The sequence below is a fragment of the Tarenaya hassleriana genome, unplaced genomic scaffold, assembly GCF_000463585.1.
Source record: "Tarenaya hassleriana unplaced genomic scaffold, ASM46358v1 Cleome10, whole genome shotgun sequence".
In the NCBI taxonomy this organism is placed as follows: Eukaryota; Viridiplantae; Streptophyta; class Magnoliopsida; order Brassicales; family Cleomaceae; genus Tarenaya; species Tarenaya hassleriana.
This window is the reverse complement of record NW_010960188.1, coordinates 60,051-80,208: the sequence shown is the minus strand read 5'-3', so window position 1 is coordinate 80,208 and position 20,158 is coordinate 60,051. Positions and strand designations below refer to the sequence as shown.

The following is a 20,158-nucleotide window of genomic DNA, read 5'->3' as shown; positions in this document are numbered from 1 at the left end:
CAACTGGTTGAGTGCAACACTGGCTCATCTTTTTTATCTCTTAATAACTCCCCCAGCCCTGAATATATGCCCGCCACATACCAATTAACTAATTAATTTCAGTAAACCACATGAGATAATTATAACAACATATGTTTAAGGGTAATTACGGAGATAAAATATTGATACCATATCTGTAATATTACTACATTCCAACGAAAAAGACTATCGATACAATTGAATATTCATCACGTAGAGATATGTAGAAATCATGCGAGCAAACTGGGAAAAAAAATAAAAGATGGATGACAATTGACAATCATGGATAATACGGCCGGGTAATAAACTAGATAAATTGTCTATTTATGTAAAAATTCAACGTCACATCTGATGTTACTTATTGGAAATGGATATATTTTGTCCTGGACAAAGGAATTAGCTGTTTATCGAAGAAACATGGTCTTGTAACCAACAAGCTCAAGCTCCTTTTGTGTGATTGAAGTTTTTTTTTTTTTCTCTCTTTGACAACAGACACGGAACAACTAAGGATCACTGTCCAAGTCAGTTGCTTAACATGGTTCTGGATTGAAGGGGAAGACACAAATTACCATTCCCTGAAAGCAAAAAGAAACTGTTTGTTTTACATTTTATAAAACAAAACTAAAAAGAAAGTAGATCGGCGATTTGTATGTTTTGGATATGCAAAGATTGGGAATATTGAATGTAGATACAAAAATGCAGTAAATTAAATATTATTCATATACGAGAATGTACAAGGGTGGAGGGAAAAAAACGAATAATAACAGATTAGTCAACCCTTGTGGGGGAGATGGAGGTGAAGTGTGAGAAGGGACAAGGAAACCCAGACCTTTACTTTGTAAACCAAGTCAAACATCACTTTGACCGATGGGCCTATTCAAAAGCCTTAGACGGCCCACTTATTCCGAGAATCGTATATTACAACCTCAACAAACATCCTTGTATTATACAGTCAAGTAGTAAGTGTCAGAGAAGCAATCATGTTCTATCCAAGGCAAGGTGTGCGATGAGTGGTCGGAGCATCTTCAGAGAAATTTGGCTTCATGTCGTAAAGATGTAACGTGGAATCGATATCTTTACCAACAGATTCAGATCCAAGCAGCTGGGAAGAGGACGGCTCTTCTACCCACAGGACTGAGCTCTTGTTTCCATCATTAGCGTCATATGGGTTTAGATGATGATATTGGAACAAGAGAGGTTGATGACCTCCTTTGAGGGTTGCTTGGGTCTGACAAGCTTTCTCTAACATCGACTGTGCTTCTATCCTTAGATGAAGGTGTCTCTGCACCTGCACCTGCATATACATATACATATATATATGTAGCTGTCAAAAAACTCGTATGTTTTTTTTATTCTTTTTCATCGAATTTATCACGAAGTCCATTCAGAAATGCTCGCTCGATGATTTACAGATTTCATAGGACGCAGAAAAAAGTACCTCTATCTGTTCATGAATCCTCCGTTGGACCTCCATCTGCATCCTGACGACCAGATGATTGCAAGTGAAAAAAGGTTGGCAGGAAGGGGGGAACATAAGTAAATTGCATGGTCACATACTCGCTCGTATTATGACTAATTATGCCAGGGGAGAATACGGTATTTCGTTGAAGATCCAACATCGAAGCTGCGCTTGATATATGAAACAACAACTCAAATTAGATTTCAGTTCTTGTATTGGTATCACCGATAATACATCTAATCAATGGAAAGATGTTTTCGCCAGTCCTTGGTCAGGAGAAAAGAAGGAAACCGGCAGAACTAATCACCTCTGTTAGTATCTTTGATAGAGTGCTCCCTGTGAGGCTGCTTCCCAAGCCTGAATTTCTGAGAATCCAACACATGCACTAACTTCGTAACTGTACCTCATATTTGTACCATCGCAAACATCAAGTGAGAAACCAAACCTGGAGATGGCTCTTGAGGTGTCGCCTCTATATATATCACAACAGGGTTATTTCATCAATACACTTGATATAGGGCCGATCCATATTATATATATCGTCGTTAAAAAGAAAGAAAGAAGCGAGATGCATGCATGCGTGTGTATGTAATGAAACATATAGAAGAGAAAGGTGCGTACTGTCGGGGCCGCCGAGCTGGGAGACAGCGTCGACGAAGCGTTCGTGAAGCTCAGCGGTCCAACGGAGACGAGGTTTGGGATCAGTGGTGAGGACGAGACCCGAGTCCCCGTCCACACACATCCCTCTGCTCTCGTTCATCATCCCCATCATATTCTTCTCTCTCTTTTTATCTTCAGTATTATTATTTATCGATCGATCTTATACATGTATTTAAACACGACGACAACACCAGCGTACCCTTCCTCTCTCTCTCTCAATATGAGAGCGAACAGACCTCCCCTTGCATTTATTTAATCAATTGTCTCAGAGTTCCATAAAATTAAAATATATCGAATAAACGAATAAATAAAAGCCATGTCTATTTCAGTTACGCCTCTTCCATTGAACCCTAATTAATCTCATTCAACAACTTTTTACTTACCCCGCGCCCTAATCCCCCAAGAATATATAAGCCAATCTTATGACAATTTTCATACTTTGCATATATCCTTTTTTTTTTACTGACGCTTAATCATATGCTCATGCATATATTTCCTCCTTGAATGTTGCTGTACGTGATTGTTTATTGTTCACTCTCGGACGATAAATGTCGTGGTACCTTATGATAATGCTAACAATTCGATTTATATTATTTAACTCTAAATATTTTGAAAAAGGAAAACAACAAAAACAAAAGGAAAGGAAAATATTTTCATTACATATAATATATTCAAACAGGGAGTTTATGGTTTACGGTAGATTCTTAATTAGACCACTTTATATACAGAATCTCCGCAAGCACGTTCCCATTTATACGACTTTTAAAAAAAAATTAGGAGATTTGTGTCTTCCATCTACTTAATCTCATATGTCCGTAATCACGCAACTAAGTGTTCCCTCCTCCCCACTAGTAAAATTGAACACATGATTTTGAAATGATTTTATCACTTTCAACCACTAAACCACCAAATAGTTGGTATTTCTGCCACTTAAACCAAAACCTTTTTTATTTTTCTGTGTACCAAATATTATATTTATTTGTCCTTCACAAAAGCTGTGGTACACTGATCTTCCCCCGTTATCAAACATTTAAATAATTAAATTCACTGTATTATCAAAAAAATAAAAACAATGCAAAAACATTAACTTATACAGAACACATTACCACATGATATCACAATTGTTTAGGGTAGATTTGCCAAATGTGAAATCCATGCCAATGTATACGTAAGGGGGAAAACCCCATATAATTTCCGGAATGAAAAAGGGGTCCTTCTGAATTAATGAAATAAGAAACACTCATGCAACCCGACCGTATGGAAGACTTAGATGCCAAGCAAAGAAATATTATTTTCGCCAATATTGTTTAATTTAATTCTGATTGAAATATTCGCCTGCCTATATCTCTTTAATATCGGAACAAAGTCCATATTTCACTTAGTTCATTAAGCATATACACAAGTATTTGGATTTTACATACACATATATGCAATAATGTTAAAGCCGTCTTTGCTTATAGTTCAAGCGCGTGCACCTTTATGTGCCGTCACAGAACCTATTCTTCTAAATGAATATATTCCCTTTTGGGTTGATTTTTCTCCTATATATGAATAATCGACCAATTATACTACTTGTCAATCTTATTTACAAATCGGACCTTGCATAAGCTCAAATGACATAATCCTGTGTTTCACAAAGAACGCACGAAATGTTAGTTAAGATTTGTATAAGATCCTCTCTCAATTAAAATTGGGGGAAGTTGGATATTGACAAAAAAAATAAATAATAATATGCTTAGCGAATGCAAATTTCAGCTGGAAAACCGTTTCCATTTATTGGTGTTTTTAGTTCCCCGGATGGACCCTGAAAGGCCCATTCTGATGAATATCCAATTCGGTCCATTTTCTAAAGCCCAACTTCAGATGTAAATTTCATCCGACGCATATTATTAAGTATCCACCAAGGTTTTATTCTTAAATCCACGTATGGGGACTCCAATTACTAATTCATCAACCACTCGGCGATTTCTCGGCGATGAGTTCGATTACGGCTTCGTCCAGCGCGGGGGCCGCTGGATCGGCTGATTCCTCCGCCGCCCGGAGGAATTCTAAGCGACCCAAGTGTATTTCTCCTCCTCTCTCTCTCTCTCTCTCTCTCTCCTCTTTGCTGGGATTATCGTTGACTCCTTGCTGTTTGTCGATATGGATTCTCTCTCTCCTATTTACTGTGGATTCTTCTAACATTTTTATCGTCATCTCTGGATTTGCTTATGTTCTCTAGGGCTTTTAACTCATTGCCAGGATTTCTGCGCTTTGTTTGAAGCGTTTACCATGCAGGATTGCTGCAAGCGAGCAATTTAGATTCGGTTCCCTCAAATTCTCTAGGGATTTTAGCGAAATCGTTAGTAAGGTTTTTTACGTCCTCGTCGCAAGCACAAATTCTGTGTAGGAAATCAGATAAGATCCTGAAAGGCTAATATTGCATTGGCTACTTGGCGCAAATGAACCCTTGCAGATTCAAGGTTTACGCAGCGGGAGCTTCCAGCTTGCAAGCCGATTCTTACGCCCTGTTGGGTAAGTTTCTTTATTTCGCTAGCAGCATATTTTGCAATCTCTACTCATCCATCAGTTCGAGATTTCGTAGAAAAACGACTGAATCTCCACCACCTTATTTCCTCTGTGCAGGTGATATCGACATTTTTGATCGTTAGTGTTATCTTCACTCCCCTTGGAGTTATCTCTCTTTTCGCTTCCCAGGATGTACGTGCCGATAGGCCAATACTACATTTCAGTTTCTCCTCATCATTTCTATATCTCATGTGTTTTGTCTCCAATGCACAGGTTGTTTAGATTGTTGATAGGTACGACAACGATTGCATTAATTCCAGCACCTGCTAGAGCTAACAAGGTTGCATACATACAAGGACCTGGGCATAAAACTTGTAATCGAACATTGAGAGTGAGTTTCCTATGCAGTAACATAGTTTTCTGCTTCAAAATTAACTTATTTTATGTGTTCTTTTTTTCCTCGTTTCATGTTGTTCAGGTGACAAAGCGAATGAAGCAGCCTGTCTATGTTTACTACCAGCTTGAGAACTTCTACCAGAATCACCGCCAGTATGTTCTCTTTTTTGCTGCTTTTATGGCATTTGTCTTGTCCAGTGATGGTTTCTTGGTTGCATTATATGTGCTCTACATTTGGTGGAAACAATTACACCTAACACACCAAACATGTAGAGAGGACGGTTTGCATGGATCTGTCGGGGCAACATGCACCAAATGCTATAGTATGAATTGATATATATATTCCAACCAGGTATGTGAAAAGCAGAAGTGATTCACAGTTGAGAAGTCCAAAATATGAGAATAAGGTAGATTCATGCAAGCCTGAGGACGAGATTGGAGGGGAGCCGATTGTGCCGTGTGGTCTAATTGCGTGGAGTCTCTTCAACGACATGTATGTTTTGTCGAGGAACAACCAACGTATAGATGTAAACAAGAAAGGTGTCACATGGAAGAGCGATAGGGAACACAAGTTTGGAAAAAATGTATTCCCCAAGAACTTTCAGAAGGGAAATCTGACAAGTGGGGCGAGCCTAGTTCCAAACACACCAGTAAGAGGTTACCCAAGTTCCCATTCACATCCCATTTCTGGGGTGTGCAGCTGAGTGAGCAAGAAGACCTGATTGTGTGGATGAGGACTGCAGCCCGTCTGACGTTTAGGAAGCTGTACGGGAAGATAGAGATGGACCTGGAGGCAGGTGATGCCATACATGTGACACTGCAAAACATCTACAACACCTACAGTTTCAACGGGAAGAAGAAGCTGGTTTTGTCGACGACCAGTTGGCTGGGTGGCAAGAACGATTTCCTGGGCATTGCTTACCTGACTGTGGGTGGGGTCTGCTTTTTCTTGGCCATCGCATTCACCTGCCATGTATCTCGTGAAATTAGGTACGGCTGCTTTTGGTGATTGCATGTCCGAGTAAAAAGATTGTAGGCTATATATATCTAGATAATTGTGTTGATGATGAAGAGGAGAGAGTGAGTAATTTTGTGTTTGGTGGTTTCAGGCGACTGGGAGATCCATCCTACTTGTCGTGGTCCGTGGAACAGGAATCCTGGCCGTCGGTAGAGACATCTCCACAAAAGCGTTCCATGTACATGTAAACATCCCTTTTTCATGATGGTAACGTGTTAAAGGTAGTAGTTTATCTGCAAAACTGTGTTCTATGGTGTTTCTTTTCTTCAAATTGTAGAAAATGTTGATTGAAATTAGTGGTCAACTTGCAAAAGAAGAAGAAAAGAGAGGTGGGTTGGAGAGGAAGGGAGAGATTGGCACCTGACCTGAGTTGAAGCTTGAGAGACGGGTCTGAGAGCCTGGGGTTCATGAAGAGGTGAACGAGTGACACACACACACACACATGTATATACATATCTCCACCGTCGCCTAAATTGATATATGACAGCAGTGTGTTCATCTCCTCTTCGTCCGAGACACCAAGGGGGAAATGCGGGGTCCGGAAGAAATATATATATGGACGAAAGCGGGCAGGCAGACTCAGCCCGAACCGAACTTTAACATCATCTCTCCGTGCTCTGTCCGCATCGCTCCCCGCTTAACCCGTTTGACAAAACATGGTCATCACAAAATTAAAATTTGTTCCACAGATCTGGCCATTCTTCTAGTCGATAAGAGAATGGGCATAGGCCGAATAATCTGTTCTCGCTTGTATTTTCTCGATCCTACCTAGATACAAACTTCAGGCCTCCCCACTCCAATATTATCGTGAAACACATCAAAAGAGCAAACATGTCACTTGGAAAAGACAACAATATTACATCCAATTGAGCTCGCTTGAGACTAGGATTGGCCTCATCACCTACGGCTGCCTCGGTAATCTTCCTCGCCTTCTTTATCCTTCAAGAACCCCAGGAAAGCTAGAAAGCCAAAGAAGAAGAACCCTCCCGACCAGTTGCCTCCACCGCCGCCTCCACCACCTCCTCCGTCTCCGTCATCTCTCGGCGGGAAGCCTGTCCCTCCATCATCCAGATCCGGTGATTTCTCCTTTGCTGAACCCACAACCACACAAATAAGACTCTTTGTTTAGGGACCAGCTGTCTGTTCAAACCAATTCTTCAACGAATTTCACTTATTCCGGAGACAGAAAATAACTCAATGGAGGGTCATCAGTTTATATGAAGCGCTCTGGTTTTAAAAGGTACTTTTGGATGCCAAATTGAACACAAAATTCCAGGAAAAGCTGGCTATGAAAAGGGAGAAATAAGGTATTACAGTGAACAGGAGCCTGGGTTATGGTTGGTGACTCGCGAGTAATGGTCTGAGTTTGTCCTTCACTACACTTTGCGTTCTGCACAAGAAAACAGAGGAGGATCAAGACCGTGTTGCCTTTTGTATCTTTCGTAAAACATATAGATTATTGCCAATAAGCACAACATATCCAGCACAGTGAACCAAACAGATACACATCTGCAGCATACACCAAGGACGCAACATGAATCAAATAGAACAAGAGCACCCTCACACAGAACCTGTCAGAAAGTTGCCAGAGATGTTTTTACCCTTATTGTGTTGTATGCAAAGACATAGTAGACCAGTGTAAGGAAGAAAACACGGGGGAGAGCGTGGTAATGCTTGAAACAGATAAGAAGATAAAGGTAAATTGCACTTACAGCGGCGGAGTAGCATATCAAAGAAGGAAGCTTTCTGCCACCACTCCATTCCAACCCTCTATTTCGTCTTTTACCTCTTCCCAGCGGTTTAAATTGCAAACCCCAATTACAAACTCTAAGCTTCATCTGTTCCTTCCATGGCTCCTCTGAGTTCGCTGGATTTTAGTAAAATCATCTTAATATATCATGCCGAATCGTAATCCGGCGCAGCTTTCTCATTAAATTACAGAAAAGTTCATACGAATTATGGACACCAAATTTCGGTCCTTTCAAACAAAGATCCAGGAGAAACATACAGAAACCATAGAAAAATCGATACGATTCATGGAGAAAGTACCTTTATTGTTTAACGAAAGAGGAGAAGTTTGGATTAAGGAGGCCGACATGGCTACGGATTTTGGCACCTACCCACCCAGGGCAACCGAGAGGCGAGATTGAGACGGAGATTGTGGTGGTGGCTATTGGGGAAATAACAACTTTCATCCTATCGCAATAAGACACGTGGAGAAACTTTCGCCATTTTTTCATAATGCGCCTGATATTTGTAGAAATGATGTTTTCAGGAACATACTTTTGGTTTGGGTGTCCCTTGTAACAAAATCACAAAATCAATGGCCGAGATATTCAATTCATGGCCAAAATCTTATCAAAATTTGATTCTATCATAAAATAAAAGAAAGCCGACACCTATCTTCTTTTTAACTTTTTTTTTTAAAAAAAAAACTACCGGATCGTATCGTGTGAAGGTATACGACGAATCCGGCGCAACTGAATTCAAATAATAATATCCAATAATTAGCCAAAATTTAAAGGCACGAAACATATTCATCACCGAAGCCAATATAGATGTTAAAGCCCCACTTTGTATATTATCTTCACCGAAACCAAAAAATTATTACGATTTATCATTAAAAAAAAAGTTTATCCTGAGTTTGTTTCTGGGCATCAGGAACTGAACAACTAATCACAATCCTACGAGAAACAAATCTTGTAGGGAATCTTTGTTACCATATCTATATCTATATCTCTATATATATGGAGAGAGGGGAATATCACGTCATATGACTAAAGAAATTAGGGTTTTAGTCCTGGAGAGATGAGGCGGAAACTGAAAGGTGCATTCGCCGGAAAACAACACAAAGTGGTTGACGGAGAGACAGCCGCAGCAGAGAGAAGCATACACAAAGAAGATGACGGGGAGATGCTTGGAGAGGAAGGCGGCGCAGAGAAGGACGACGTGGCTGAAGGTGACAGAGTGGGAGACAGAGTTGAGTTCGGAGGGACCGAACATTTTATAATAGACATTTTCGAAAACGAAATATTGGAGTTAGGAGACAGCGTGGACTGGAACTTCAAAAACTTCAAAACATTCGACGCCCTCAAAGGAGACGCCCCTCGAGACCACCACTTCTATTACAGCCGATACTCAGCTGCCTCCAACGTTAACGTTGAGAGAGAGTGGAGGGGCCTTGACGGTCATTCCTCTGTCGATGGCTTCCGCTTCTTCATCAGAGCTTACAAAGGTCGCAAGGATCTCATGAGACTCGCTGTTTCCGTCTCATACCCCCACATTCCCTTCTGTCACGGTTTGTTCTTCTTCGACCTCAAGTTTCCACTGAATTACCCATCGCTACCACCTGAGGTCTATTACTGTTCGTATGGCCGTGCACCAGAGTTTTCTTTCAGGTTAGCCAGCAGTAGATCCAAACCCTTTAACGTATCTGACATTTTTACGCACGTACAAGATACCGTATTGAACCCCAGAAACAACACCAAGCAGAAGTTTGCATGCTTCTGCCTGACCATGCTTGATATGTTGAGACGGCCACCCACCGGGTTCGAGGACTTGGTCAAAGGGCATTTTCGGCTGAACGCGGCTGCCATCCTTCGGACTTTCTTGGGGGTGATGGATATGGAGGATGATGCGAACAAGACCATCTTCTTCAAGATGTACATTGCCTTTGAAGAGAACGATGCCTATTGTCAGCATCTCCTGGACGATGGTCTGAGACAAGGGCTCATCAGACACAGGGAGAGAGAGAGTTCAGGTGAATCATCGTCATCATCTAGAAGGTGCTCAAAAGCCGACAGTCTGTGGGGTAGATTCTTCTCTTAGGCCTTCTCAAATGTATAAATTCTTTTTCTTCCCTTGGGTTATCTCAAATCAATCGTTTGTTTTGGTCCCACAAAAATAAAAGCTGAAATAAAAGGGCCATCCACAAGAATATTTGTGCGACTGCGTTGGAGGTTTCATGGTTTCATCTAGTTGTCCAAAAGCAAAGCACCCACATCTAAATGCTCTCAGACAAGAAAGATACAAGACAACATGATTCCAACCAAATCGAATGAAAAATCTAATTCATTCGAGATAGGTGTTGGGCATTAGGAACAGAGAAAACCCACTCTTTTTTTTTATTCATTCCAAGTCAACCAAAAGAAAAAGACAGCATCCTTGTTGCTAAAGTGAACAGCTCTCTATCGCACACTCTTGCACATGAAACACGTAAATGGCCAAGCAAATTAGACCAGCACTAAAGGGCACTAGACCGAAATGCAACTGCATGGATTCATGCGTCGTCAAGGGCGAGAACACCTGGAAGTGGTTTTCCCTCCAGAAGCTCCAAGCTGGCACCACCTCCAGTGGAGATATGGCTCATCTTGTCTGCAAGACCAACCTTCTCCACGGCTGCAACTGAGTCACCACCTCCGATGATCGTTGTCACTCCCTTGTCACTGAGCTCTGCCAGCTTCTTAGCAATGGCCTAAGAACATGACCCGGGTTATCTTATATGCGTGGGCTATGGCATGATATTTCTAGAACAAGTAAGATTGGAGCTCCCATACCTCAGTTCCTACTGCAAACTTATCAAACTCAAACACACCCATCGGTCCGTTCCAGATGATCGTTTGCGTCTCGTCTAAAGCTTCACTGAATGTTTCAATGGAGTCAGGACCGATGTCCAAGCCCATCCAACCTTCTGGAATCTCAGATGCCGACACTGTCTGCAATAATAAAAACCGAGTTTCACAATCTCAACACTCCCACCTGACTCAAACAACACAGAAAGAAAGATGAAGCAGGCACTGACCTTGCTGTTAGCATCAGCGGCAAACTTGTCTGCAACAACGACATCAGTTGGGAGAAGAAGAGAGACACCTTTGGCCTTTGCCTTCTCCATGAGAGAGTTTGCAAGACTGAGCTTGTCCTCTTCCACAAGAGAAGACCCGACAGCATGTCCTTGGGCCTTATAGAACGTGAAGATCATACCACCGCCAAGTAAGAGCACATCAACCTTTTCCAGAAGGGATTCAATGACTCCGATCTTAGATGAGACCTTTGAGCCTCCTACTATGGCGGCAAAAGGCTTCTTGGGGTTAGCCACGGCCCCAACAAGGTAGTCCAGTTCCTGCACCACAAGACAAATGCTGTGAACAATGGCAGAAAATAATTTAAACCCCAATTGGTTGCCTTTGTGCACCGGAACAGAAAATAAAATGTATTGAAACGCGACAAAAAAAAGAAAAAGAAAAAAGCAAACACCTTTTGCATGAGAAAACCAGCAACAGAAGGCTTCAAAAACTTGGCCACACCCTCTGTAGAAGCATGAGCTCGGTGAGCAGTGCCAAATGCATCATTCACATATAGATCGGCAAGAGAGGCAAGCTTCTTGGCAAACTCAGGGTCGTTTTTCTCCTCTTCCTTGTAGAATCTTACGTTCTCAAGGAGCAAAACACCTCCTTCTGGAAGTGCCACCACTAGGTTTTCGACCTCCTCACCGATGCAGTCATTTGCCATCTTAACCTGCCACAAAAAAAAAAAACACACACACAGAGAAGCCTTAGATACTAATCACTTCAAATGCCAAAGTGTAAGAGAAAATATAGGGAAACAAGAAAGTTGGGGGCAAACACCTCGACACCAAGGAGTTCAGACAGCCTTGGAACAAGAGGCTTCAAGCTGTACTTGGGAGTGACGCCCTTTGGGCGACCCTGGAAAGATCATACTTGCTTGAGAGACGGAAAACCAGCGGTAAACTATAAAACAAGAATAAAATTTCCAAATGGAGGAACTTCAAATCACCACTCTAGACCACCAAAGTTATCCTGGCAGGGTAAGGATGAGTCGGTGCAAGAAGTTGGCTTAATTTCCCAAAAATCTCCCTTTCGAACAGTTTCCCAATCCAATTTAGAATTTATGCAAATATTGTTAACTTCTTTGAATCGAAGAACATTTCGCAGAAAGCATCAACGGCACTATAGTTCGGAAAAAAAAACAATTGCTTCTGATAGTAGATTTAAGCGATCAAACACATAAATGTGATTGGACGGATTCCGCACACTGGTATCAAATCAAATGAGGACAAAATCGGAGGAACGAGCAAAGAGGGAAAGGGAAACCAAATGGCTAGAGAGGATGACTCGAGCTCCATTTTGCATCAAGTAGCTGATAGTGGGAACAGCGGCACGGATTCTGGTGTCGTCGGTGATGTTGAAGTTGTCGTCCAGAGGGACGTTGAGATCGACCCTCACGAAGACTCTCTTCCCCTTCAAATCAGCCTCCTTGAGAGTTCCAACGCTCCTCTTCGTCGCCATTGCAGCCAAAGCAAAAGGAAGATCACTGCGTACACAACAGACGAATACTCAGAAACCAGGCAGGAGACCTCCAAATCTGAAATAGGGAAGAGTCCACGATAAGTACGAGGATAGAGGGAGATGGGAGATTTGAGATCGAATGCTATTGCGAGGAATGGGGATATTCGTCGGCATATAACATACATTTATATATGCAAAAAAGCTGCCATCGGTAGAAAAGTGAGTTTACCATATTGCCACCGAAAGAGTGAGGCCCAAGTTTTAAGAGTTAATTGGGCCTATGGACTCAAATCACAGGCCCAAGTGGTCCAACGAACGTCTTGGTGAAAGTCTTTCGGATTCAATTATTTTGTTTTTAAAAAAAAAACTATAAAATTGAATTCCATTTGGTTTGATTTATTTTTATTTTAGTTCTTTTCGATTTGTATTCGGTTTTTATTGATAAAAAATAAATTTTTGTGATTCTTTTTTATTTATTTTGATTCGAATTATTTTTAGAAAACTCATAACCATGAGTTTACATTCGAAATCGGTTTGACTAATGATAGATAGAAAAATCCAGAACCAAACAACCTTTTACACCATGAGTTTACATTCAACTTCTCAACCTTCCCTTATATCGAATCCAATCTCATTCACATCAACGAATATCTAATAAACCCACTTCTCATTTCTCCTATTTTTTTAATTATCATTATCCATTAGTTTTCTTGAAAGCGCTACTTTAACAGTTAACAAATTTTCTTGAATAGCTATAGGTAATTGCCGGATATGAATTTTACAATTACGCCTGTTGTCCAACTTCAATTCGAATTTTGAAATATATAATAAATCACCGTTCTACTGTTATGGAGTTATTAAATTGGATCAAAATCGGGTCATTTACAAAGCCCAATGATATTCGGCCCAACCCAGGAATTTCAACCTTTTCCTGATTTTGTAAATTACTTTGTGACATCCGAGACGGAGGAGCTCTCATGGCGTTTTCTCCCTCGTCTTCTCCATTTCTCAGAACCTTCACTCTCTCCCCTTCTCTCCGCCCCTTTTCCCGTCAGAGTTCCTCCTTCCTACCTCGCGCGCTCAGCGAATGGCGGGAATACGATGATGCTTTGAAGAGAAAGGATCTCTCCGGAGCTCTCCGGTTTCTCAAGTCCATCGACAATGGCGACGAAACCGACGTGCTTGATCCTGTCGTAGAACGTACGCTATCGGAGCAATCGGCTCGGCTTGGGGGATTGGCAGCTCTGGAATTGGAGAGGGACTGGCAAGTCTTGGATGCGTGTTTGAATGCCGATGATATGAGGCTCGTCGGCAGCGCATTTAGGTTCCTCAGGGACAGAGGGTTACTCGCGAATTTTGGCAAATTCAGCAGTATTGGTACTCCGTTTTTCATCTTCTCTCAACCTTGGCCATATGATGAGCGAATTTTGTCGCGTTTGAATCTGTTCTTTAAGAATTCACTTCCTGTTTGGGTAGAACACAGGAATTTTACTATGGTTTCGTGAATCACTACGTTGAATACCATGGAACGGGTGTTTCACAAAGTCTTGTCTTGAATAGCTTCTGTGCCGTCTGATGTGCAGCTAACCCTTTGAGCAGGATTATCTTGTCCGCCAAAGATTGTCGTTCGTCTTAACTTGTATTAGCTGTCAAGTGTCTGTTGCTCGTAGTGTGCATGCTAATGCAAACAGCTGGACTGACCATTTGTTGGATCTTCTCTTTTCCACAATATTCAGCTGGTCACTGACATTTTGCTCTGCACACTCATCGCAGTCTTGGAAGGAACCAGAGAGGTTACGCCTGCTGTGCTGAAGTCTGCAACTGGTTTAGAAGGTTTGCTGCCGTAATTTCTCTGACCGCTCATATTTGATTCCACGGGTGGCACTCGAAGCTTACTTTTTAAGATTTTTTTTTTCCTGTTTAATAGTGACCAAGCTTGCCCCAAAGAAGTGGGGTCTTTCTGGTGGCTCGAGCCTAGTTCTGGCTGCTTTTCTTGGTGGAGTGTCCTATCTTCTTTCTCAGGGAATTGATCTGAGGCCTAACCTTGCGGCCATTTTAGGTCTAGCTTTTATGGATTCCATTTTACTTGGAGGTACCTGTTTAGCGCAAATATCAAGCTACTGGCCTCCACATAAGCGTAGAATCATAGTTCACGAAGCAGGTCATCTTCTTGTAGGTGAGGAGATCATCATGTAATTGGTACTTGTTGATAATGTAAAACCTCTGAGCAGGCTGTTAGTCCTGTCTTTTCTGTTTTATGTAGCATACCTCTTGGGCTGCCCAATCCGTGGTGTGATATTGGATCCTTTTGTTGCCATGCAAATGGGGATTCAGGGGCAGGTAGTAGTATGCCGTTGTACTGCCTATATGTGTAGTAGGGCTGGTTAATTTTGTAGCACAGTGCATCTCTTGCATCTTTCAGCTATGATTGTTACCGAATACAAAACGTGGTTTTCTTTCATTAGGCTGGAACCCAGTTCTGGGATCAAAAGATGGAGAGTGAGATTGCTGTGGGAAGACTTAGCGGTAGCTCTTTTGATCGGTAGGTCTTTAGTTAAGTTCTCTCTCTGTGACATACTCTGTCATTTACGACTGTTATTTTGTTCTCTCAGGTACAGCATGGTTCTTTTTGCTGGTATCGCAGCAGAGGCGCTTGTTTACGGTGAGGCCGAGGGTGGAGAGAATGACGAGAATCTGTTCAGGAGCATCTCTGTCCTTCTGCAACCACCGTTGTCCGTGGCTCAGGTCAGTCTAGTGAAGATTTAATATGAATAATATAATATGGATTAGGAAGTGAAGATTTTTCTATATTTGATTGCGTAGATGTCAAATCAAGCGAGGTGGTCTGTTCTGCAATCTTATAATCTGCTGAAATGGCACAAGAAGGCTCACAGGGCGGCTGTTGAAGCTCTCCAAGAAGGGAGTCCTCTTAGCATTGTGATGAGAAGGATTGAGGAAGCCATGTCTTTAGGCGGATGACTGGAGCAGGAAATACACATAATAAAACAAACCATATGGACATGGGTAAAAGGTGCTGCCTTTCAGGGACAGTAATAACATCTGAGCTGCGTATCAAAGCTTTTCATTAAAGGCTCTTCAGTAATAACATTTGAATGCAAGATTCTTGTGTCTTAATGTATGAATTATTCCGTATCCAGAAACATTCATTCAACACTGAATCCTACATGCTGAATGCGTTTCAGATACACATATATCACTGTCATAAAAACATCATATTCAGATTGAATCCACGACACCATTACCATCATCTGTTAATAATGGGTCTGAGGAGGGGGAGGCATTTTATAACTTGCTGGAAGTGAGAGGGAGGCCAACGGGTTTGTCCCTAGACCTCTTCTCTACCACCCGAGAGAGTTGCTTCACGGCTTCTTTGGGCAGATGCCGAGGTCGGCTCAGCCATAGTCCTCCATCTACTGCTATCGTCATCCCATTCACGTATTTCCCAGACCCCGAACTCAGGTATATTGCTGCCATGGCAATATCCCATTTCTCTCCCAGTTTGTAAAGTGGCATATGCTCTCTAGCTTTGCTTTGAATCTCATCCGGCACGAGCTTACTCATCCCTGGTGTATCGCCAATGGGACCTGGTGCAATCCCATTTACTCTAATGCCGTGGTCAGTTCCCCACTCCAATGCCAAGTTCCTTGTAGTTGCATCCACTGCAGCCTGTTCAGAGGGGACTCTACTCTATCAGTTTTCAGGTATATTGCTGCCATGGTGATATTAATGTATATTTTGGTAGATAACCATTTCTGTTTATTGATTGAGTAGAGACTAACCTTGGCTGCGGATACATGTATCTGATACCAAGAAGCTGTGTAATGCAAGGTGGCACTTATGTTCAGAATCGAGCCACCAGTAGTTGAGTCTTGCCCCGGCCCTCCCTTCTTGAGATACTTCAGCGCCTCATGGCACATTGTAAATGTTCCAACTGAGTCGATATCCAGAACTGCACAAGAAAGGACTCTATAGACTGTATGCAGAATTCAATTCGGCAGTTGGCTGAGCCTCAGAAAAACTGTTCCTATCTACTTATCATAGATTCCTAAAACAAAGGTTGGTTCAGTTTGTGTCTTATCTTTACTTTCACAGACCAGCAAGCCACACAAGAGCTGCATACCATTTTAATGAGAGACTGAATATCCCACCTCTCTTCTCTGAATATTCACACAGTACCAAAAAATCTACAACATTGACAGGTTTTGGCCATCCACGAAACCAAACCCTCTGTTAAAGCCATGGCCATAACTTTTCAGAGGAAAAAAAAAATTCAATCACATGCAGTATAACACATGACAAATGATGTTGCAGCCCGTAAACGGGACTGTGAGACAAAACACTAGGCCTACTTTCAAAGAAATTACGGAATAGATTACAGAGATATCCATGCGAGACCTGTTCGGAAGCCGTTGGGAGACAAATCTTCGGCGGAGACAATGAAATTCCCAGCAGCAGCATTGACGAGAATGTCAATCTTGCCGAAATGCTGATAAGTGGATTCCACGACTCTTCGTGCGTCCTCTTGCTTACGAACATCACCCTCGAATCCAACAGCCTTCAGACACATAATTCGAAAAAAAAGCATAAAAAAACTGCAGAAGATTCAGAGATCAACGACAAGTGATGGATACGAAGAGGAGAGAATACAGGAATACGAAGGGATCTGAGAGAAGAGACGGCGGCGTCGAGGACTTGCTTGCGGCGACCCATGATGGCGACGGAGGCTCCATGTTTGCCGAACTGAGAAGAGATCTCGAATCCGATGCCGGAGCCGCCTCCGGTAATAAGAGCCACCTTCCCTTTAAGAACATCGCCCTTGAACGGAGACTCCATCCTCGCCATACCTACCATTCCCAAACCAAACTCCAACGGCAGCCACTTAATATATGATGCCAATTTTATTATTATTATTTTGGAATATTGCAAGGCGGTCCCTAATTTTTTCGATTATTTGACTCTGGTCTTTATAGTGTTTGATCTCGATTTCATGGCGATTGAATATGCGTTATATAAAAAATAACTTTACTTTTTCTATTCTTACTTCAATGCATACTATTCTCTAACATACTATTCTCTAACTGTGACCATGTGATCTATATGAACTTAAAATATAGTCACATTTTAATTTTATTGATTATAACGTTAAATTTATGATGATCCATATTTTGGATCACATGATCATAATTGGAGAAAGATATATGATGAAATAGGAATACGAATAACAAAGGGTATTTATAATACCCAATTGAATATAAAAAATTTGGTAAACCCGCTTTTTGGGATCCAGAAGATATCCGATCGGGTTGACAAATGAAAAGTTTGACTCGGTCGAATCTACGCCCTCCTCTTCTCCTCTCCCCTTTCCTCTTAACTATTTCTAGTATCTTTGATATGGTTAAGGCTGAAGATAGATATAAGATATCGGGGAATAAATTGTAAGGTAATTTGCAGAGCTCGAACCCGAATCCAAACCCAAGATTCGGGTTTCACCATATTTTTTGAAATCCAACCAAAATCTCCTACACAAAACCAATTGCATAATTTGAGATCTGTCTTCCACTGCAATAAAGACCACCATACACCACATTGTTTACTCTTACGAATACAGACACACCAGAGGGAGGACAGGAATTCGACAACACATTACCCAGCGACTTCAAAGTTAAAACCAACCCCCCTGTAACTGTAAGTGCTCTTCAAGACTCGTCACGCTCACCCTGCTCCTGCTGCTGATTCCCCTCAGGCGGCCACGGCATGAACGCCATCGCTGGTCGTGGCTGCTGCTGTGCAAACACCGATGTTTGATCCATCAGCTTTCCCATTATCATCCCCGGATGCTGCGGTGGCGGCACGTAATAGTAGGGCATATCCACTGGAGACCCCACCATTGGTATGCTTGCTTTCGTTACCCCTAACCCTTCTTCTTTCAGTTCGTCTCTTGGGATTATGTCCACCAAGAAATCAAACACATCGGTTCTTGATATCGCAGCAGCTATGTCATTCTTCTGCAGCGTCCTTCTCTTGTTCTCCTCAGTGTGGATCCAAGCACGTAAAGTCAGCTCGAGGATGAACATCTCACATGCCTTGGCGAATATCACAGGAGCCTCTGCGGATATCATCCTCACATCTTCATCAGCTTTCATGATCTTCTTGATCCGGGCCAACGGGAGGCTGTGGTTCTTGAAATCTGTCGTCTGCTCAATCTCTTGCATTTGGTTGGCCCAAAACATCTGGAGCTGCTGCTGTTGCTGTTGCTGCTGTTGGTGATGGAATTGGTGGGCTTGCTGAAATGCAAGATGGGACGTATTGGAGAACGTCGGTGGCAGCTGCGTCGGAGATGTCACACCTGTTGCAGGAGTACCTGCCGCCACCATAGTCGTGGTCTGATATGAATGAGGCCCATAAGCCATCATCGGCTGGGGCTGCTGCTGTGCTTGCAGCGTTTCTGATTGATCCATGTCTAACTTTGCTAAGCTATCTTCTCGTATCAAGACGGCAAAAGACAGACATAAGACGAGAATCATAATTTAGAATATAGAACATGATAATGCTCCGCAAAACACATGAAGCAATATTTTTCTTAGTGGAAAAGGTCCAAGAGCCTCAGTGCTTTTTCACAGTTTCATATGCCAATGCCCACTTCCGAATTTTCTATTATAGATGAGCAGAAAATTAGGCGAGCAACTTATATAGCGTCACACTTTTTTGGTAATTCAGGTCTGTGAAGTCACATACCCATAATTTACTGGATTGACCAAATCTCCGAAAACACACCGAATCCAACAACATCTAGAAACAGAGGAAAAACACAAAATTCATTTCCAGCAACTATTGCAAAAGGATATGCCATTTAATTTCATATGATAATTGTTCTAGAAATTCAACGAGCTAAGAAGAAACCGGAAAAAAAAGGAAGTTTGGCTCTTCTCTGAGAGATAGGGTTTTCTTCTTCGCCAAACAACTAAAAAGGTTGATTTGCCTTCCGGTCTAAAATTGTAAAATTTCCCTTCCAAAAGAGAGAAAATGTCTAACACAGACAACAGGACTAATACAGAAAAGGACTTTCGCATCCATAACAACTCAAGGTAGACGAAGAACAAAAGTGAATACTTTCAGTAGAAATAAACTCATGCATGCTGAGTTTGGACGGGGAAACACGAACATTCTCTTAAATCACACCCGTCGATTCAGCTTCTACCAAACCAATGCAAAAATTTGACTCTTCCGCTGCGACTCGCATTTTGAACACACTAAGAAGAGCCAACGTATTAGTTCATAAAATTCACAGAAACCGCAGAGGAGAAGGTTATACTAGTTGAATCAGAATTCGACCCAGAAGATTATACGAAGCAAAAGCCAAACAAAAATTACGCTGTTGCCACCCCAACGAGAGCTTAAAGAACCGCAGAGCATGATAAAATCAAAGAACAGGTAGGGAAATCCAATGAAACCACAGAGGAAAAGAGTTACCGGAAACGTCTTTTGGCGCAGAATATTTTTCTCGGAAACCCTAAGAGAGAGAGGAGAAGAAGAGGATGGGAGGGAGTCGAATCCGAGGCCTTTTGAATGCTATAGACGGTGCTGCGAAGAGGACACGTGTCGAGCAGTGGGAGCTCTGACTTGGAGGAATGCCTTGCTGGGAGAGACGTGGACCAATATCATTGGGCGTCACGACTGACGACAGTGACGCAGGCGACAAAGACAATGAAATTGTAGGTGAGGGTATTTTTGGAATTTACTGACGGCGGACGGTTTCGGAGGGAAAGCATCGAG

General features: G+C 42.1%; 7 protein-coding genes, 1 long non-coding RNA gene and 1 pseudogene across 9 annotated transcripts; 4 read left to right on the top strand and 5 right to left on the bottom strand.

Moving 5' to 3' along the window:
- Positions 1 to 806: 806 nt before the first annotated feature.
- On the bottom strand, positions 807 to 2,481 carry LOC104826372 (myb family transcription factor PHL12). Its single transcript, XM_019204159.1, has 7 exons — positions 2,471 to 2,481; positions 2,099 to 2,228; positions 1,923 to 1,949; positions 1,785 to 1,842; positions 1,576 to 1,642; positions 1,457 to 1,499; positions 807 to 1,312 (listed from the first exon to the last, which is right to left on the bottom strand). The coding sequence occupies exons 1-7, from the start codon at positions 2,479 to 2,481 to the stop codon at positions 1,004 to 1,006; spliced, it is 645 nt and encodes a 214-aa protein (XP_019059704.1). The 3' UTR covers positions 807 to 1,003.
- Positions 2,482 to 4,058: 1,577 nt separating this feature from the next.
- Positions 4,059 to 6,301, top strand: LOC104826358 (annotated as a pseudogene).
- A 40-nt stretch (positions 6,302 to 6,341) lies between these two features.
- Positions 6,342 to 6,882, top strand: LOC109116247. Its single transcript, XR_002023754.1, has 2 exons — positions 6,342 to 6,474; positions 6,550 to 6,882. It is a non-coding gene; the product is annotated as an uncharacterized LOC109116247 (long non-coding RNA).
- On the bottom strand, positions 6,723 to 8,221 carry LOC104826365. Its single transcript, XM_010559023.2, has 4 exons — positions 8,109 to 8,221; positions 7,772 to 7,926; positions 7,374 to 7,449; positions 6,723 to 7,150 (listed from the first exon to the last, which is right to left on the bottom strand). The coding sequence occupies exons 1-4, from the start codon at positions 8,155 to 8,157 to the stop codon at positions 6,957 to 6,959; spliced, it is 474 nt and encodes a 157-aa protein (XP_010557325.1). The 5' UTR covers positions 8,158 to 8,221; the 3' UTR covers positions 6,723 to 6,956.
- A 548-nt stretch (positions 8,222 to 8,769) lies between these two features.
- On the top strand, positions 8,770 to 10,042 carry LOC104826347. The gene is made up of 2 exons (XM_010558999.1): positions 8,770 to 9,357; positions 9,445 to 10,042. Exons 1-2 carry the CDS (start codon positions 8,868 to 8,870, stop codon positions 9,885 to 9,887), a joined length of 933 nt encoding a protein of 310 aa, XP_010557301.1. The 5' UTR covers positions 8,770 to 8,867; the 3' UTR covers positions 9,888 to 10,042.
- A 118-nt stretch (positions 10,043 to 10,160) lies between these two features.
- LOC104826339 (phosphoglycerate kinase, cytosolic) lies at positions 10,161 to 12,539 on the bottom strand. Its single transcript, XM_010558989.1, has 7 exons — positions 12,471 to 12,539; positions 12,170 to 12,389; positions 11,684 to 11,761; positions 11,313 to 11,573; positions 10,861 to 11,178; positions 10,616 to 10,774; positions 10,161 to 10,533 (listed from the first exon to the last, which is right to left on the bottom strand). The coding sequence occupies exons 1-7, from the start codon at positions 12,536 to 12,538 to the stop codon at positions 10,339 to 10,341; spliced, it is 1,299 nt and encodes a 432-aa protein (XP_010557291.1). The 5' UTR covers position 12,539; the 3' UTR covers positions 10,161 to 10,338.
- A 764-nt stretch (positions 12,540 to 13,303) lies between these two features.
- LOC104826324 lies at positions 13,304 to 15,543 on the top strand. Its single transcript, XM_010558966.1, has 7 exons — positions 13,304 to 13,741; positions 14,138 to 14,197; positions 14,292 to 14,540; positions 14,628 to 14,704; positions 14,830 to 14,906; positions 14,977 to 15,109; positions 15,188 to 15,543. Exons 1-7 carry the CDS (start codon positions 13,342 to 13,344, stop codon positions 15,341 to 15,343), a joined length of 1,152 nt encoding a protein of 383 aa, XP_010557268.1. The 5' UTR covers positions 13,304 to 13,341; the 3' UTR covers positions 15,344 to 15,543.
- Positions 15,426 to 17,250, bottom strand: LOC104826329 (peroxisomal 2,4-dienoyl-CoA reductase). Its single transcript, XM_010558975.2, has 4 exons — positions 17,033 to 17,250; positions 16,781 to 16,940; positions 16,165 to 16,334; positions 15,426 to 16,051 (listed from the first exon to the last, which is right to left on the bottom strand). Exons 1-4 carry the CDS (start codon positions 17,234 to 17,236, stop codon positions 15,668 to 15,670), a joined length of 918 nt encoding a protein of 305 aa, XP_010557277.1. The 5' UTR covers positions 17,237 to 17,250; the 3' UTR covers positions 15,426 to 15,667.
- Positions 17,251 to 17,848: 598 nt separating this feature from the next.
- Positions 17,849 to 19,962, bottom strand: LOC104826313 (nuclear transcription factor Y subunit C-2). 2 transcript variants are annotated; one of them, XM_010558944.1, is made up of 3 exons: positions 19,856 to 19,908; positions 19,121 to 19,174; positions 17,849 to 18,863 (listed from the first exon to the last, which is right to left on the bottom strand). In XM_010558944.1, the coding sequence occupies exons 2-3, from the start codon at positions 19,122 to 19,124 to the stop codon at positions 18,082 to 18,084; spliced, it is 786 nt and encodes a 261-aa protein (XP_010557246.1). In that variant the 5' UTR covers positions 19,125 to 19,174; positions 19,856 to 19,908; the 3' UTR covers positions 17,849 to 18,081. The 2 variants fall into 2 exon arrangements, with proteins under 2 accessions (XP_010557246.1, XP_010557254.1); XM_010558952.1 differs by lacking the exon at positions 19,121 to 19,174 and having other exon boundaries at positions 19,856 to 19,962.
- Between the last annotated feature and the right edge of the window lie 196 nt (positions 19,963 to 20,158).

What these genes read in the sequence shown, in the direction of transcription:
- LOC104826365 (XM_010559023.2), bottom strand. Translation starts at nt 8,157, where the DNA reads ATGTCGGCCTCCTTAATCCAAACTTCTCCTCTTTCGTTAAACAATAAA. An exon ending in TCTTTCGTTAAACAATAAAG is followed by an intron (nt 7,927 to 8,108) that starts GTACTTTCTCCA and finishes ACTAAAATCCAG; the next exon opens with CGAACTCAGAGGAGCCATGG. An exon ending in TGATATGCTACTCCGCCGCT is followed by an intron (nt 7,450 to 7,771) that starts GTAAGTGCAATT and finishes TTTCTTGTGCAG; the next exon opens with AACGCAAAGTGTAGTGAAGG.
- LOC104826347 (XM_010558999.1), top strand. Translation starts at nt 8,868, where the DNA reads ATGAGGCGGAAACTGAAAGGTGCATTCGCCGGAAAACAACACAAAGTG. An exon ending in CCACATTCCCTTCTGTCACG is followed by an intron (nt 9,358 to 9,444) that starts GTTTGTTCTTCT and finishes GCCGTGCACCAG; the next exon opens with AGTTTTCTTTCAGGTTAGCC.
- LOC104826372 (XM_019204159.1), bottom strand. An exon ending in CCAGCTCGGCGGCCCCGACA is followed by an intron (nt 1,950 to 2,098) that starts GTACGCACCTTT and finishes TGATATATATAG; the next exon opens with AGGCGACACCTCAAGAGCCA. An exon ending in TATCAAAGATACTAACAGAG is followed by an intron (nt 1,643 to 1,784) that starts GTGATTAGTTCT and finishes TATCAAGCGCAG; the next exon opens with CTTCGATGTTGGATCTTCAA.
- LOC104826329 (XM_010558975.2), bottom strand. Translation starts at nt 17,236, where the DNA reads ATGGTAGGTATGGCGAGGATGGAGTCTCCGTTCAAGGGCGATGTTCTT. An exon ending in TCAGATCCCTTCGTATTCCT is followed by an intron (nt 16,941 to 17,032) that starts GTATTCTCTCCT and finishes ATGTGTCTGAAG; the next exon opens with GCTGTTGGATTCGAGGGTGA. An exon ending in TCCCAACGGCTTCCGAACAG is followed by an intron (nt 16,335 to 16,780) that starts GTCTCGCATGGA and finishes TTTCTTGTGCAG; the next exon opens with TTCTGGATATCGACTCAGTT.
- LOC104826324 (XM_010558966.1), top strand. Translation starts at nt 13,342, where the DNA reads ATGGCGTTTTCTCCCTCGTCTTCTCCATTTCTCAGAACCTTCACTCTC. An exon ending in AGCGGTAGCTCTTTTGATCG is followed by an intron (nt 14,907 to 14,976) that starts GTAGGTCTTTAG and finishes TTGTTCTCTCAG; the next exon opens with GTACAGCATGGTTCTTTTTG. An exon ending in CACCGTTGTCCGTGGCTCAG is followed by an intron (nt 15,110 to 15,187) that starts GTCAGTCTAGTG and finishes TTGATTGCGTAG; the next exon opens with ATGTCAAATCAAGCGAGGTG.
- LOC104826339 (XM_010558989.1), bottom strand. Translation starts at nt 12,538, where the DNA reads ATGCCGACGAATATCCCCATTCCTCGCAATAGCATTCGATCTCAAATC. An exon ending in CCGCTGATGCTAACAGCAAG is followed by an intron (nt 10,775 to 10,860) that starts GTCAGTGCCTGC and finishes TTATTATTGCAG; the next exon opens with ACAGTGTCGGCATCTGAGAT. An exon ending in AGTTTGCAGTAGGAACTGAG is followed by an intron (nt 10,534 to 10,615) that starts GTATGGGAGCTC and finishes TCATGTTCTTAG; the next exon opens with GCCATTGCTAAGAAGCTGGC.